The sequence below is a fragment of the Dermochelys coriacea genome, chromosome 9 (assembly GCF_009764565.3).
Source record: "Dermochelys coriacea isolate rDerCor1 chromosome 9, rDerCor1.pri.v4, whole genome shotgun sequence".
NCBI lineage: Eukaryota > Metazoa > Chordata > Testudines > Dermochelyidae > Dermochelys > Dermochelys coriacea.
Window position 1 is genome coordinate 4,163,464 of NC_050076.1, and position 16,668 is coordinate 4,180,131.

The following is a 16,668-nucleotide window of genomic DNA, read 5'->3' on the forward strand; positions in this document are numbered from 1 at the left end:
CAGGTCAACTGACTTCCCAGCCTGCACTAACCATTAAACCACACTCCCCCTGCAGACATGGAATGATGTGTCAGGCCCTTTGGGAAAAGGGAAACAATCCTATCATTTCAAAGTTGCAAGGCTGAGATTTTTCCCATTCAAGCCACACCTCTCATGAGCAGTTATGCTGTACCAGTGACTCTCACAAGAGCCTCCCTGATGTACACAAAAGACTGCTGTACAAATGGTACTGATATATGTCGTGCCATGAGATGCAGGTTCTTGCTGAGGATAAAAAAAGGATAATCTAAACAAAGGGAAAGAAGGCAGAGCAGAGGATGGTGATGGATTAGAGAAAGTTCTTTGGTTTGGTTTTGTTTATTAAAAATAAAGAGTAACTGTTGACAAGGCCAGGTTCTCTCTTACATAAGCATCAGGGTGTCACTTATACAAGATAAGGGGAAGCCAGGAGAGTGAGGGCAGGATGAGTTACAGATTACTTACAGGAAATGCACAGCTGATATAAAAGTTCTGGTAATGGATTCGTTTTTAACCAGTGCCCTCTGGTTGGCCAATTTTCTGCAAACCAGTCATTTGTCATCGGCTGCAATGATTTTAGTGTCTTTGGATATGTCTGCGCTGCAGCTGGGGAGCAGGCAGGTGGGTTTGTACTCAGCCAGCTAACCCGAGCCCCGCCCAGGCACCCTGGCTACACGGCTATTTTTAGTGCGCTAGCTAGAGCGGAGCTAGCACTTCTGTCTACCCACACTGGGATGCATGCTCCCAGCTGCAGTATGCCCCTTTTCTCTTGAACCTGGCCCCGCTGAAGTCTATGGAGCTTTTCGTGCTTATTACACTCATTGAAACCATCTCACTGTTACCAGGTATTCACCCCCCAATCTGATTATCGTATCCACAGATTGTCTTCTGTTCTCTCCTTACAGTGTAAAGTCTCAACACAGCAAGGGGGCCCTGCCCAGAGCCACTCCAGGGGTTGTTGGAATACAAATAGCAAGAGGGCATCCAGGAAGCGTATTTTATCACTATGGCTTCAGTCAGAGCATAAATATACTAACTTAGCCTCACTTTGCAAATACTGGCCCACACCCGCGCTCACCCACTCTCATGTGCTGTATTACCACAGTGCCAAGCCTAGGACCCCCACCGTGCCAGACACTGTACAACCTCATCTCATCAGAGCAAGCGTCTGCCCTGGAGAACTTACAACCACCGAAATAGACGAGCCAAAAGGAACGAGCAGGGACATGGGCACAAAGAGGAGAAGTGACTTGCCAACGGCCAACACAGCAAGTCAGCTGCAGAGGTGGGAACAGGTCTCAATTCCCAAATCTGTGCTCTGTCCCCTGGATTACACAGACCTCTGTCTGTCCTTGAATGCTGTGCTCCTCAGTGCAGAGACTGCGCCTTCAGCTCCATTAGGAAAACATCTAGGACGCTATAGGTACTATTATAAAATAATATTCAAAGTTCAATCCCTATTTTCAATTCTTTAACAGGAGGCCATCCCAGGAGAAAGGCCAAACCCAGGAGAATTTTTTTTCTCCCATTTTCTCCCCATAATTAGTTTAATTTAACTAAGTCCACTTTGTGTCAATGTCCGTTTTCATTTTACTTTATTCCTTTAGTTTCATTCATCCCAGACATGCAAGATGAAGCTTTTGTTAGCGTACCAGCATATAGCAAAACAGACGATGGTGTTCACATACTCATCTTCTGCAATGCGTTAGTATCCATATTTTAAAGCTAATGCGATTACATGCCCATCAATGGAAAATGCTTTTTCCTACAGGCAGGTTTAGATTTCACTGCAGGTGCTCCGAAACGAAGGAGTCCCTCAGAGCTGGTTGAACTAGTACAAGCCACAATCGCTCCTTAATCTACTCCTGACACTGACTGATTTATCATCCCTGCCATTGCCATCTTAATTTGCTCCCTAGTTAATTTAAATGTTACCAAATTCACTGTTGTGAAGTAGTGACAGGACAAGCTTAGCAGTCTCCTTCTGAAATAGCGGAGGAAAGAACGCAGCACTCAACACGCAGAACGGAACATGACTGACCATGCAAGCAAATGGAAGTTTAGATGAACTCTTTGGGGGGTGTAAGGTTCCATATAGAGAAAAAACCTGCATTAGCACAGGGAGATGGACATTGGGCTCTACTATAAATAGGCCCCTGGGCCCAATATGTGGGGACCTATCAAATTCACAGCCATGAAATGTCACACATCATGGACTGTGAAATCTGGTTCTGTGCGCGCTTTTATCCTATACTACACAGATTTCACAGGGGAGACCAGAGTTTCTCAAACTGATGGTCCTGACCCAAGAGAGGGTTGCGGGGGGGGGGGTTGTAAGGTTATTTTAGGGGGGTCACGGTATTGCCACCCTTCCTTCCGTGCTGCCTTAAGCACTGGGCGGCCAGAGGACAGCGGCTGCTGACCGAGGGCCCAGCTCTGCAGGCAGCAACTCAGAAGTAAAGGTGGCAATACCGTACCGTGCCATCCTTCCTTCTGCGCTGCGCTCCCGGCCAGCAGCCAAGCTCTGAAGGCAGCACCACCCACCAGCAACAGCGCAGAAGTAAGGGTAGCAATGCCACAACCTTGTGACCCCATCCCACCCCCACAACTCCTTTTTGGGTCAGAAGCCCTACAATTACAACACCATGACCTTTCAGATTTAAATAGCTGAAATAATGAAATTTATAATTTTTAAAATCCTAGGAGCGTGAAATCGACCGAAACGGACTGTGAATTTGGTAGGGCCCTACCAATATGCGAGAGATGCTTGCCAAACACTCAAGGAGTCCTTGCACCCCAAGGATCTCACACTCAGGGCAGATGGAAGGGTACACAAAACAGAGATTAAAAGAACAATACAAGTGAATTAGATTCACGTCTGGCAGAATGGGTGGAGCGGGGTTTCCAAGAGATGCTTAAACGAAGACAGGGAGGGTGCCTTGCAGAAGTGCTCAGGGAGGTCAAGCCATGCACCGGGCACTATGTGGAACGTGGAACAGGAACAAAGTAGGTGCAGCTGACAACTGGCAGAGCACAGATGACATGGAGCAGGAGCTCTAGCAAATTAGGATTCTTGCAGTGCAGATACATTTCTCACTACTGCCTCAACAACCTCAGGGGGCACAAGAAAGATCCCAACGGTTCAAAACAGAATCTCCATTAAAAAGTGGCAAGGAAAAACCTCGCCTAGCCCTGGGAGAAAGGAAACAGACAGCAGGGGTGTGGGGTACGTTAGAGATCAGGACAACAATGAAATAGACTAAAGGGATAAAACACCAACTGCACCATGAACCTATGTCCTGGGCAAGGCTGGACACCCTGTTTCTATTCCCTGATCCAAAGCTAGGAGCCTGGTCTCATGCTCTGGCCATACTTGGGTTATGTCAATATAGCTTTTTGAACACGAAATCTGATTTGGGCAAGCGGGTTGCAAATTCTAATTCAAGGTTAGCGATGAGGAAGCATCTTGTTCATCACCCCAGCCCCACATGAACTTACAAGGTAAGTATGAACAAATGAAAAACTATAGGAGAAACAGGATGGCTGCAGTCCACTTATATTTGTGTACTACTACACTTAGGCAACTGAAGCTCAGACAAACCACTAAGGTATTTACTACTTAAGGGCTCTAACCCAGTTAAACTGTTTAAGAGAAATAAGAGGAACAATGTTTACAACTGGGAATGGATCCTACCAATCAGGACAGACAACAACATATTATGTTTCTTATATGAACAATATAAGCTTCCTCTTTGCTAGTTTCCAGTCACTGGCAGCAAAAGTACCCCGAGCTCATAGCTTTCAGATCAATATCATTTTAAATTAATGTTTGTGGTGCCCTCTGAAGATGGTAAGTGTTATTGCTTCATAACACATGCAGCATCATGGAAAATTTTGGAGATTATCCTGCTTGCTGAAGGAAGATCAGTTTTTTGGAGGGTGGTTGCTTCTTTTGTGGTAGGCTATTTGCATAGAAGCAGGATGTTAGGTTGCTTAGAACAGCAACTCCCATCAATTCCAAATCTCCAGAGAAGATGAGCGAGGGCACTCAACTCACGCTTCCAATACTGACCCCAGACTGGCAAAGCTAAATTACCTTGTCCAACCACATCCACCAGGGATGTTCTGAACCCATCCTACTCAAAGAGGAGATAAGGGATTGCTTTGAATGCTGTGTTCCCACCATCTTCTCTCCCTTCTCTCTTTGATGTTTAATCCTACTTCATTTTATGCAACTGTATTAGACTCTCAGCTCCCCAGGGCAGCTACTTTAACTGGGTAAAGCACGGTGAACACCTACGGTGCTCTTGGCTAACTGGAATTAGTTTTATTTATGATTGTTTGCACTCCAGAAGAGCACATAGGGTGCTAGGTGCAGTCAGGACACACAAAGACAAGACAGTCCCTGTCCCAAGGAGCTTGCAGTCAGATGTAACATTTTTATTGTTCAGCATCTAATACTGTACATGCCACACAAGGAATACTCGGTGCATCCATAAAGTCATCCAAAGGAAGCATGGTAGGAATTCCGTAGATCTGAACCCAGTACTATAATTTTAGGTCCAGGTCAAATCCAAAGCCATTCAAGACTGAATAAAACTTTCAAGATATTGGTATTAAAAAAAGTAAGATTTCAGGAAAATAATATTTTTACACCTAAGGAGCACCCTTCGTCCCCAAAGCTCTTTACAAACAGAAATGCAGCTGATTCTGGGCAGCAGCCAGACAGTAATGGGAGGAAGGGAAACTTTGCAAACATATTTTAACAACAACAACAACAAAAGCGCCACTGAAGCTTTGGAGTCCATGCAAAGTGGAAAAAATCTTAGTTCCCAATGTATCTGCCTCAGAAGGGGTTGAGTTGACCCTTTCTGGATTTGAACCTGTGACCCCATTTCTAACCTGGTGAGCAGCAGAGTTTGGAGGTACATATGTTGCAGAAGATAAACATTCAGTAAGATTAAAATGCGAAGGCTGAACGGGAAGTGCTCACAAATACAACTGAAAACAAGACAGGAGTTGCAGGGGAGGTCACAGGCACCAGAGATGAATAAAATAAGCGGAAAAGATTGCTCATTACAGGAATACTTTTGCATAATCTCAACCTTCACTAAACAAATATATCTGCATGCAGACGAATTAAAAACTTGGCAAGCCTCAGAAACCCTTTCATGCATGAACACAGACAGCAGTGCAAATAAAAGTTTGCTCAAATGTCTGAACGGTCTGCAAGCTTCCCATCTATCCTTCCGTGGTCAATTCCGGAATATTTAGGGATGGAAAAAGATGGCCACACAAGCCATCTGGATTCATCTACCCATCGTGCTGGTCTTGCTACATAATGCGTTTCTCTTCCAGTGCCCTTTTGTGATGAAGCAGCTTCAATTGCTGCCTCTGGAAGCACACATCACATATGAGTCAACTATTGCAATACAGACATGCCTCCTGATTGTTTAAGTCCACGCCTCTCGGCGCCAATTGTTGTATGTCTTGTATTAGCCAGCTACCCCTAGAATGCAGCTACCTTTTTGCGTACAGCCACCTCCCCTTTGCCCTTCAATTTCACATCTCTGTCAGCTGCCCTCAGTCTTCCACTTGCTAAAGTTCTTACCCTGCAAAGCACTTAAAGCACGTGCTTAACTTGCATTAAGGTCACTGGGATTGTCCATATGCTTAAAGTTAAGTATCTGTTGCCTCCTGAACCCTGCCTGACATGTAGGGCAGAGACTGGCTTCTTTGTTACTTGTCTGTACAGCAAGTGACAAAAGGGGACTCAGGTCCTGGACTGTGGTTCCTAAACTGGAATATAAAAGGTATATTTTATCTTGCTTTGATAATCATTATATGGGCTTCTGCGGGCCATAAACTGATCAACAGCCGCGTTCAGAAATCAATCCAGGTGGGCTGCACCAGTAAGCGGCAGTATGTCATACCAGTACTCCTCTGGCAGACCTAATTCCTACAGGAGCTAGAACTTAACACAAAACTCTCAGCTTTTAAGCTTCTTGGGTTCCTAATGCAGGGTGGCCAACCTGTGGTTCTGGAGCCACATGCGGCTCCTTGGACGTTAACATGCGACTCCTTGTACAGGCACCGACTCTGGGGCTGGAGCTACAGGCGCCAACTTTCCAATGTGCTAGGGGGTGCTCACTGCTCAACCCCTGGCTCTGCCACAGGCCCTGCCCCCACTCCACCCCTTCCCGCCCCCTCCCCTAAGCTTGCCGTGCCCTCGCTCTCCCCCCCCAGAGCCTCCTGCACGCCACGGAACAGAACAGCTGATGGGGAGGTGCGGGGAGGGAAGGGAAAGTGCTGATCGGCAGGGCTGCCAGTGGGCAGGAGGCGCTGGGAATGGGGTGGGCTGCTGACCTATTACTGTGGCTCTTTGGCAATGTAAATTGTTAAATTCTGGCTCCTTCTCCAGCTCAGGTTGGCCGCCCCGTCCTTCTAAACAAGAACTGATGAAACACTATTTCCCTAGGAGGGTGGTGAAGCACTGGAATGGGTTACCTAGGGAGGTGGTAGAATCTCCATCCTTAAGGCCCGGCTTGACAAAGCCCTGGCTGGGATGATTTAGCTGGGGTTGGTCCTGTTTTGAGCAGGGGGCTGGACTAGATGATCTCCTGAGGTCTCTTCCAGCCCTCATCTTCTATAATTCTATGATTCTATTGCTGCCTGAGAGAGTCTGCAGAGAAGGAAACCATCTCTAGGAGGAGGGTTAACCGCTCTCATTGAGATGAATGTGTGTTAACCCTGAAACTACTAACAACTTAAACATCCCCCTCATCCCTCTTTAACGGCTACAATCCTACTCATGCTGCATCCACAATCCCACAGTGCACCTACAATTAGTTTGCTAACCAGTCTTCTGATTGCTCTTATACCAGTGATACAGCATTGCAATTAGGCAGGATCACAGTCCATATGAACAGGTTGCAAGACTAGGGGAAGGGAAGATGCATGGGCCACTGTGTGAAGACCCTGGAACTGATGGCCTATTATTATAGGGTAAATCCCAGGAGAGTTTTGCAGCAGTTCTCTTTGGGCTTGTCTACTCAGCGAATAACTGCGCAGCAAGCCAGGATGCGAAAGAGCCCAGAGCACAGTTTGCTATCCAAGAGCAAGCCGCAGTCTGCGACTTTCACTGTCCTGTAGCAACATCCACATGGGATGCTATTATGCAGGAAGCTGACGTGCTGTGGATTCCCACCTTGGCTTGCCGCGCAGTTACTTACTGCATAGACAAGCCCTTTGTTGCAGGTATGGCAGAACGTACAGTGCAAGCACACCGTCCAGGACTACGCAATGCAAGGTACTGAATTGCAAAAAAACTTCTCTGCTGACAACACGTGCACAAAGGCCCAGCAGAGAACATTCTGACAGCAATAAAGCCTGGTTTCCACAGAGGCTGAAAGATGGATTTAAAAAACAGGGATTTTTTTTTGAACCCGCTAAGAAAGCTCTGACCAAGAAGACTGTCGGTAGAAAGGCATTCTGCTGAACTGGTTCGGCAAGGGGCCCGCGCAGGAGGAAGGCTAGCTTAGGGGCATGCAGGGAAGGTATGTGCAGGGAGGGAGAGGGAGTCATAAACTCACCTTCCCCAGCTACATCACCTCAAACAGAACTCATGCTGCCAGTGGGTAGAGTTTATCAGGGCCCTCCGAAGAGACCCCCCTGGCCAATTCCCAGTTCGAGGGCTGTGGGGGAAACGGTAGTTTTTCCAGGTTAAGAGTGAGCTGTTTCAAAGAAAGATGACAAACTGGTGCTAGACAGTTCTCTAGAGGAGTTCTCCAGAGAGAGACTGGTATTACCTGGATGGTTTACCAGCCGCTGGAGAGCTCCCCAATAGTCTAGGTCAGTGGTTCTCAACCTGGGGGTATACGGAGGTCTTCCAGAGGGTACATCAATTCACCTAGATATTTGCCTAGTTTTACAAAAGCCTCCATAAAAAGCACTAGCAAAGTCAGGACACACTAAAGTTTCATACAGACAACGACTTGTTTGTATGGCTCTATATACTATACACTGAAATGCAAGTAGAATATGTATATTCAAGTTGATGTATTTTATCATTATATGGTAAACCTGAGAAAGTCAGCAATTTTTAGTAACAGTGTGCTGGGATACCTTTGCATTTTTATGTCTGATTTTGTAAGCAAGTGGTTTTTAAGTGAGGTGAAATTTGGGGGTACTTAAGACAAATCAGACTCCTGAAAGGGGTACAGCAGTCTGGAAAGGTTGAGAGCCACTGGTCTAGAGCACCCATGATGCTGTAGTTCAGAAGCATTTGGTCATGTGTCTGTGTCTATAAATAAAGTTTCCTAGTTCCTTGAAATGGTGACAAATCAGAGCAAAAGGCCACTGATAGCACGCCACCGGCCAATTGACCGGAGGAGCAACATTACATCCAAGAGACACCAACCTATGATCAGCACTCTCACGTCCCTGCCAGGTGCAGCCAGGTTGTGGGGCTATTGTAATGAGGAGCCCAGCCACCGCAGTGAGCAGCAGAGATCCGAACTGGGCCTTCAGCACCAAGAGAGACAGGTCTCTAGCATGCGGGCTAGTGGAACGACCCTCTTAGCCGTTAGCAATAGACCAAGGCAGCCACTGACAGGAGATACCTTGTGTAGCAGGAGTGCTGGTGGTATGACGCAACGATGCCAGAGCAGTTCTCTCGGGTTTGTCCAGATGAAACACAAGCTACAGCCTTTCCTCTCAGGGGAGGCTTTCGACCCAGGAGATGGAAGGAGGTGGTGGCTACAGCGTTCTGCTCTACATGAAACACGTGGGCAACCCACCAGCCAAAGCATCCTCCCTGCTTACCCATCCACGCTGAATGCCTGGCAGAGTGTGAATCCCATCCCCCCATTCCCGCACGCTCCTACCCTCTTGGGAAGTCAAGCTTTGGCTCCACTACGTTACTTCCCAACCTAAGTGTGTTGTGGGTCTCAGAAACACAGTGGGAAGGAGGACATTTCCTTTGGGGCTTGTGAGGGACCCAGTCACAAGACAGAAGGGGGCAAAGGGAAGAGATGCTACTGGGTTATTTCACACCCAATCCCCTAAATCCTGCTCTGCTCCCCTCTCTGCCACCTCCAGCTCCCTTTCATCTGAGCAGAGCCCTGGTCACCAGCCTCTCTGAAAAAAGCATGCCAAGAACACGGCATTTCTACTGTAAAACAGAGCAGGAGAATGGGAAGTCTGGGTTCCACGGGAAAAGATGTCGCTTCCTTTTCAACCAGCTGCCACCGGGAACAGAGAACTTCTTCCCTCTTATCTCTCTCCATTTTCTGTTTCCCTTCTAGATTACAAACGCAACCGACTGACATAAACCAACACAGGGCTTGCTCCCTTGTTTTCCATTCACAGATGGGACACAAACAAGTCCCAACTGTGGGAAAGTCCAAGTCAGAATTTTTGCCCCCTCTGTAATTCTGTTCTCTACAGATCTGCTTTGGTTCAGCCACAAGGTGCTGGGTTGGATGCAGGAATCATGTGTGAAATTCTCTAGCTTATGTAATGCAGAACATCAGACCGGATGACCATAATAGTCTCTTCTGGCTTTAGCACCTAGGAATCCACATCCTCTGCCCAAAACATTCCCCGATGTGGCCCCCACGGGCAGGACTTGGTCTCAGAGGGAGCTTGATCATGCCCAAGCAGAGGAGTTACTGCTGGTTTTGAAGCAGGACAGCAGGGAGGAGACTTAGCGTTCAAGCTCAGAAAGGTCTGAAGCGTGGCATCTCAGCAGGACCAGCGCAGCCAGCCCCTTTCTCATCTAAATCCCTCCTTAAAACTCCACATTTCTGGGATGCCCTGGCTATGGAAGGGACTTATTACGGGCCCACTGCCATAGCACCCAAGTGCTTCGCCATCTTGAACGGATTTATCCTCATCACACCCTGTGTGCTAGGGAACAGCGACAATCTCCATTTTACACTGTGGGGCTGAGGCCCAGAGAGAGTAAGCGACTTGCCCAGGGTCCCACAGGATGTCTACAGCGCAGCAGGGAATTGAACCCAGGACTTCAGCCAGCGCCCTAAACACTGAACCATCCTTCCTCTCTAGTGAAATTGGAAAAGTCGCTTATTTCTTTAGTAACTTCCCCACAAAGGTGGACACACAGCTATCCGGAGTAACCACATGATCGGATTACGATGCCCCTTACTCCACCCCTCTCTATTTAGCACCCGAACACCTCGTGCCATGTGCCTACTTTACAGGGGCAACTCCATTAGGCAGGGCCTTGTATCTTTCTGCAAAGCTCCCTGCTCTGTTAAACTATCCTAATAGTCTTTGCCCATCTGCTGGGACACAGCGACCGCACAGAAAGCCCTAGGAGCGGACAGTCAGCCTGCAGGTCTGTTTAGCGAACTTGTCAAGACCAGAGGTGTCATTCGCCTTAAAACAATATCGAAGAGTAATACTCCCATGCACTAGAGACAGACTACTTTAAAAGCAGCAGAGCTCTGGGCAGTTATTATACTGTATTTCCCCCCCCCCCGCCCCTTTTTGGGCTCCGGGGTTCCTATCCCTGGTTTAAAAACCCCACATTTAACCAATTGGACAGAAAGCCTTGAGTAAAAGAAAGATTTTTAATTATTGCAGTACCCAAGAGTCCGGGTGTTATGATGGTGCTTCTAATTTAGAATTCTAACTGGAGTAAAAACTAATAAGCTACATGAGAGAGAAAGAAACAAAGAAAGAAAGAAAGAAAGAAACCTCCTCTGAAGCTCACGGAAAGTCAATGAAAGATGTTGGCTTTGGATAAGCCCTTATCTATTTACTTTGCCCCAGTTTAAATCTCTTAGATGCAGCCAGAAAGCAGGCCTTTATCTTCCCATAAGACAATATATTAAAGATTGCTCTGTTTTAAGCTTAGTCTCATATGGCACCTTCACTACTACAACATTCCTTTGTGTTTATCTGCCCTCTTCAACCCTTTCGCTCCGATCAGATGCACAGAGCACCTCCTGCCTTCAAGTGACATGGCCGAGGTTACGCTAGAGACAGGTGCTAGGAGAACTACTGCCCTGCAGCTATCTGCAGGAAGAGAGGAGATGCCGGGTTAGAAGGTATTTCAGATTAAACACAACAATGGCAAACACCTGCCCCGAGGCTACACATTCTCTGCCAGTGCAAGCTGCAGCCTCCGCACGCCCCAGAAACAGCAAAGCAAACACCAAGTTCTCTGCAATGCGGCATTGTCACCCGTCAAGTGATGTTTGCTAATTTACGGGGGGGGGAGAGGGAGAAAGAACTTTCCCTATTTTAAAACTAGGCTATTTGCACAGGTCTGAGATGCATTTTTTCCTTTGTAAAGCCTTTTGTATAGCACTTGATTGAACGAAGGAGTTGTTCTCCTTTTCTGGAAGACTCTGGTACATTAATAAATTAACACAGGGGCACGCAGCACTTAAAGGGCTTGAACCAACAGCCACGCACCAAGTTACACGGAATTACATTAAGCAGCTTGTCAACAAAGCTCTGTGCTGTGATGTATCCCCGTGACAGTCATTAACAGTAATGAAAAAATCACACACCCCAGCCCCTAAGTGCAGCTTGGAAAATATGTGCCCTGAAGGGTGGAGAGATCAAAGCCACCCAAAACAGGAAAACCAAATCATAGCGAAGGCTGCACTGTGCACAGCAATCGCAACGCTCTTCAGCTAGCAGGAGACAGGATTTTCCAAAGGGCTGCAGTGAGCCAACACACAGGAGAGGGAGGCTTGGAAGGAGGACTTAGGGCAGTGTCACCTTAACGCAGCGCCGCACCAGAAAGCAGAGTTGCGCAGGCTTTTGTAACAAAGCCACAAGGAACTCAACCAGTCCGATGCGGGAGGGAAGCTGGCAAAGATACAGGCGATGCTTTTAAGCGATTCCACCAGCTTAGTTCTTACAAAATTTCCCATTTTATAGATGGGGAATCCCCATAGAACAGGGAGAAACTTTCAGATTGGAGGAACTTTCTAAGGGCACCATTTTATCAGAACTGTCCAACCTTTTGAGGCCCCTGCAACCTTTCAAGGAAACAGCCAAACTTTACCCCCCTAGTGGGTGGTGGAGGCAAGATCTCCTTCCATGTGGGATTTGTGACACGTACCCTCCCTAATGGGACAATCCCTCTACCTTCCAGCATCGAGACCTGCAGCAGACAAGGCCTGGAAACCCCTGTGGTCCTTGACTCATGCCTCTGAATTACAAGCACGATGGTCACTGCCAGGATGCAAATCGGCCACTATTTAGTGGACTGCTGCAGCACTAGAAACCTGCAAGATTAACCTAAAAGAATCCTAATGATCTTGTGACTTAACTGTTATGGATTCTGTGGGTGGAATACAGGGGGTGGAGAACTTGGTTCTGCTGACTCTAGCAATAGTCATAAGTCCAGGGGGAAAAAAAAACCACCCAAGCTGCAACGTAACAAAAAAGGAACTGCTTGCGCGGAAAGTTTTGGCACAGAATGTCCTAGTCAAGAAGAGACGGCACGACTGCAGAAGCAGGAGCTGGGCACGGCCAGCAAATGCTATGACCCCCCTCTCCAGCCTGTAAAGCGACACATGGAACAGTCAGCCTCGAGAACGCTTGCCAAGAGAAAGAAACAAGGGCAAAATAAACCAGCCACCACCAAGGCCTCCCCTGCACGTCACCACCAAACGTGCTGGTGAAACACAGTAGTGGCTAAATCTCATCAGAATCGCCGATTACTCTTGCTAGTCCGGATGGGGGAAGGGGAGGAGCAATAACCAGGCTAGGGACCCAGGTTTTCAGGCTGTGTCTGCACTACCCTGCTTGTCCGGTTAAAGAATTCCTGCCGTCGCTCCTTTAGCCTTGCTCTCTTGGTGAAGGCACCAGCGGGAGCGCTAGTGTAGCCAGGATACTGGCAGCCACCAGTGTTTAAACCCTCAGCCCACATAAGTGCACTGTAAGCAGGGGAGAGAGCCTGCGGCAGGAGCTGGCTGGAAGGCCAGGAGGGCAAGAATGAGGGGCTGCAGAGAGCTCCCTCTCTGATCCCTCCAAAACCTGCTTTGCTTGGCCCTTCCTTCCATTTGCAGTCCCAGACTCTGCCCCCCTCGCTCAGCAATGCTTCAAAGCAGAGGCACCACAGAACGCAACTGCAAACATCTCCACCAGCAGGGCCACCAGGCAAGGTGCAGAGAACTGGCTCCTGAGATCAGCGCTGGGGAGCGAGGCCTTTCACAGGGCGAGCACCTCCAAGGGTTAACCACAGGCCTGTCACCACCATTCAAAACCAGGGCTATTGCCGCAGCATAGACAGGGCCCAGCACAAAGGCTTATACAGACTCACCCACATGGGGTCGCTCCCATCCGCATCCTGCATCCGGACGCAATCCATACTGATCTCTATTTTGTTTGTAGGGCCATTGTCTGAGGTATCGTCCATGAAATTCAAGTTGATCGGCTGAACTGAACATATCGGCCTAAGAGGAAGAAAAGAGCGTCATTAAAACAATGACCGAAATCCTAACTCCACTGAAGTCGACAGCAAAACTCCCATTTGACTTCAGTGGGGCCAGAATTTCACCCAACAGGCAAGCGTCTGCCAGCTGGTAGCACCGAGAACCCCTACGCCAAGTATGGTGGAAAGCAGGGACCCCTTAGATAAAGCATGAGTATTTGCCAACAGTCTTAATAGCAGCCACTGGGCTGGGACTGAAGGGACTTGCCTGGGGAGTCAAGCAATGAGCAGCAAATCTGTCAAGCCACTGGGGGAAATAAGGGAGCTCAAAGCCAGCAAGAGAGGATTTAAACCTTCTTCTCACCATGCTACAGCTTACAGTGGGTGTCAAGAAGGGGACACAGTCCTCCCTCATTCCGCAGAAGCCCCATGGCAATGAAACCCAAGTCCAACCCAAATCTCCCTGGAAGGTTTCACTAAAACCTCTTCACTTTTCCTTCCCTCCTCTCCACAGGTCTTGGAGCCGGTTAGGACCAAAGGATCGATACTGGGGGAAAAGGGACGTTCTCATCATTCCCAACCTGGCCGAGACCAGGAACTCCTTGAAATCTCACCCCTTGTCCTCCCAGACTTTCCCTCCCCACAGCGCAGCACCTAGAGGTTAGGAGACGCATTGTGGGGAGGAGTCAGAGGGGAGGCGAGGTGGACGTTACCGATGGGCTTACTTCAAGAAATCTAGTAGGCAGGGCAGATGAGCAGGGTGGCAGGGCTGCCGGGATGGGTGGGCAACTGCTAGGGTTGCCAGCCCTCCCAGATTGGCCGGAAGTCTACCGGAATCAGTGTCAATCTCCCAGTGACTACTGAAAGCAATCTGGGAGATTTTAATAGGTACAGTACAATTATTGACGTTAGGTCACTTTGGGGGAAAAAAATCTCCTGGAATAGCTTCAGTCAGAGTGGGCAACCCTAGCAATTGCCGAGGTCAAGAGGCTAGGAGTGGGCAGGCCTGGGGTGCGAAGCTGCAGAAGGGAGCTTGGGGCAATGGGGAGGGGGTAGGCAGCAAGGGCCAAAGGGAACAGGGAATGAGAGGGGGAATCTGGGGAGGCAGCGGGGCCTGGGAGGATGGATGGAAGCCCAGGGGTGCAACGGGGGGTACAAGTTCACCCAGGGCACCATTTTCCCTAAGGAGGGTCCTGCAGGGCAGTTACCCTAGGCCCTAACGTCTAGGGGGAGCCACATCACCATGCCACTCAGCTTTCTGGGGTGCCTTGGCCGTTTGGGGGAAGCCTGAGGGGAGGACACCAAAAACATTTTCCACCCTGGATCAGCAAAAAAAAGCTGAGGTCGCTCCTGCAAGAACTGAAGTAAGCTCTGCCCAGCAATTGCCCCAAACTTCCCACATCAACCTGCCTCAACCCTGACCTGATGAGACATGCCTGCCCTCCTGAGGGTGCATAGTGCCCCAGTTCTGTTCCCTCCCAGTTCTTATATTGTACTCAGCACCATGGTGTCCGAGCATCTCCCAGCCGTGCTTCACATCTGACTAACATTTACATCGTGACTTTACATCGTGACTAACATCTGTTTCATATTTGTTCTCTCAACCTCCCCTAAGGGGGAAAAGCATGTCCCCATGTCCAACCAGTCCATAGCTTTTCTACTGAGCCTGTCAAGGATGCCACCTGTGAAATGGACATCTGTCCACTATGAACCAAATTGAGACCCACTTCAGTGCCCCCAGCGGCCACCCAGTAACCATGAGTCACCAAGGACTTGGCTAGATCCCTAGCAGTCACCTAGACACAAAGGACTCTGAAATCTACACCACCAATTCTCTGAGCTGCACTGACAGCCTGCCCCCCAAATGCCCGTCTGCAGCAATCTGTCTGCTGGTACTTACTGTTCCAGGAAGTCCCAGATGTGCTGGAAAACCTCTGGACTGAGGAATTCTCTTGTCTGCGAGCTCTGGGACATGGTGGATCGGTAGTAACTCTCCGTCCAGGAGAAATGGCCTGGAGTTTCCACAAACCTTACAATAAATAAATAGATGATATTGAATCCTCGATTAAACTACTAAGAAACCCATCAACAGAAACGATTGTGTGAAAAAGAGAGACACACTAAACATCTGGAACATTCATAGCTGTACAACCTGCAGCCCCTGATACTAGGGATGTGTTTAGAAGAGAGAGACTTAGATCACCTCATGTTATGGTAGACACCCCCCAGCCACCCACTCCACAGTAATTCTGTATTAGATGGAATCTTACAATCAAACTTTGTGTCATCCTCACATAGATCACCGCAATATGTTGCACTTAAATGGGGCAGAGTACAGGGCTGGGAATCAGGAGATCTGGGTTCTGTTCCCATCTCCGTCACTGACCTGCAGTGTGACCTTGGACAAGTTAGCTTGCCTCTGTTTCCACTCTTGCATCTGTCTGTCTTGTCTATTTACAGTGTAAGCTCTTTGGCACAGGGACTGCCTCTAACAGGTGTCTGCATAGGACCTAGTATAACGGGGCCCCGTAAGCGGTACTGTTATGTAAATAATAAATGATTATACTGTAGCTTTGATCTTGGGCCAAAAGTGGTGATTTTTAGAAAACTTTAGTCAATTTTTTGGTTTAAAAGCATATGTACTTTTCCCACTTTAGAGCTATTCGCAATTTTAACTGTAGAATTGTGATCAAACATGCTCAAATTAGATGTAAAGTGGTGTTTTAATCTCATTTTTCTTGCTGAAAAAAGGAAGCCCAAGTAAATTAAACGTTTAAAGATTACATTAACAAAAAGCACTCAAAACACAGAAAATACAACAATTTCCTATGCAAAAGTACACACACTCGCTCTCTCAGAGCCAAACTCATCACACATTTAAGCAGCCCCAACTCCACTGAGGACAGCAAAGCTTTTGCACAGAGTACCTTGAATGGCCAGCAATGGGCTTTCCGTTTAGCAGGGGGCATTCAAGTGAAGGTCCTACGGACAACAGGTAAGAGAGCTATGGTAAAAGCCATCCAGCGCACTAAGCATGACTGACTAATCCCCTGAGATGGGATATTAGATGGATGGGATCTGAGTTACTACAGAAAATTCTTTCCTGGGTATCTGGCTGGTGAATCTTGCCCATATGCTCAGGGTTTAGCTGATCGCCATATTTGGGGTCGGGAAGGAATTTTCCTCCAGGGCAGATTGGAGAGGCCCTGGAGGTTTTTCGCCTTCCACTG

The 16,668-nt window shown here is 48.1% G+C and overlaps 1 protein-coding gene across 6 annotated transcripts in view; it reads right to left on the bottom strand.

Annotated features, from left to right (window-relative positions):
* The window catches only part of TP63 (tumor protein p63), a 154,495-nt gene that overhangs the window by 96,282 nt on the left and 41,545 nt on the right, over positions 1-16,668 (bottom strand). For all 6 annotated transcript variants that reach the window (XM_038417176.2, XM_043492257.1, XM_043492258.1 and 3 more), the window contains exons 2-3: positions 15,339-15,467; positions 13,328-13,460 (exon numbers count right to left, since the gene is read on the bottom strand). In XM_038417176.2, the coding sequence (XP_038273104.1) occupies positions 13,328-13,460; positions 15,339-15,412 (207 nt within the window). In that variant the 5' untranslated portion in view covers positions 15,413-15,467. The remainder of the gene's footprint in view (positions 1-13,327; positions 13,461-15,338; positions 15,468-16,668) is intronic.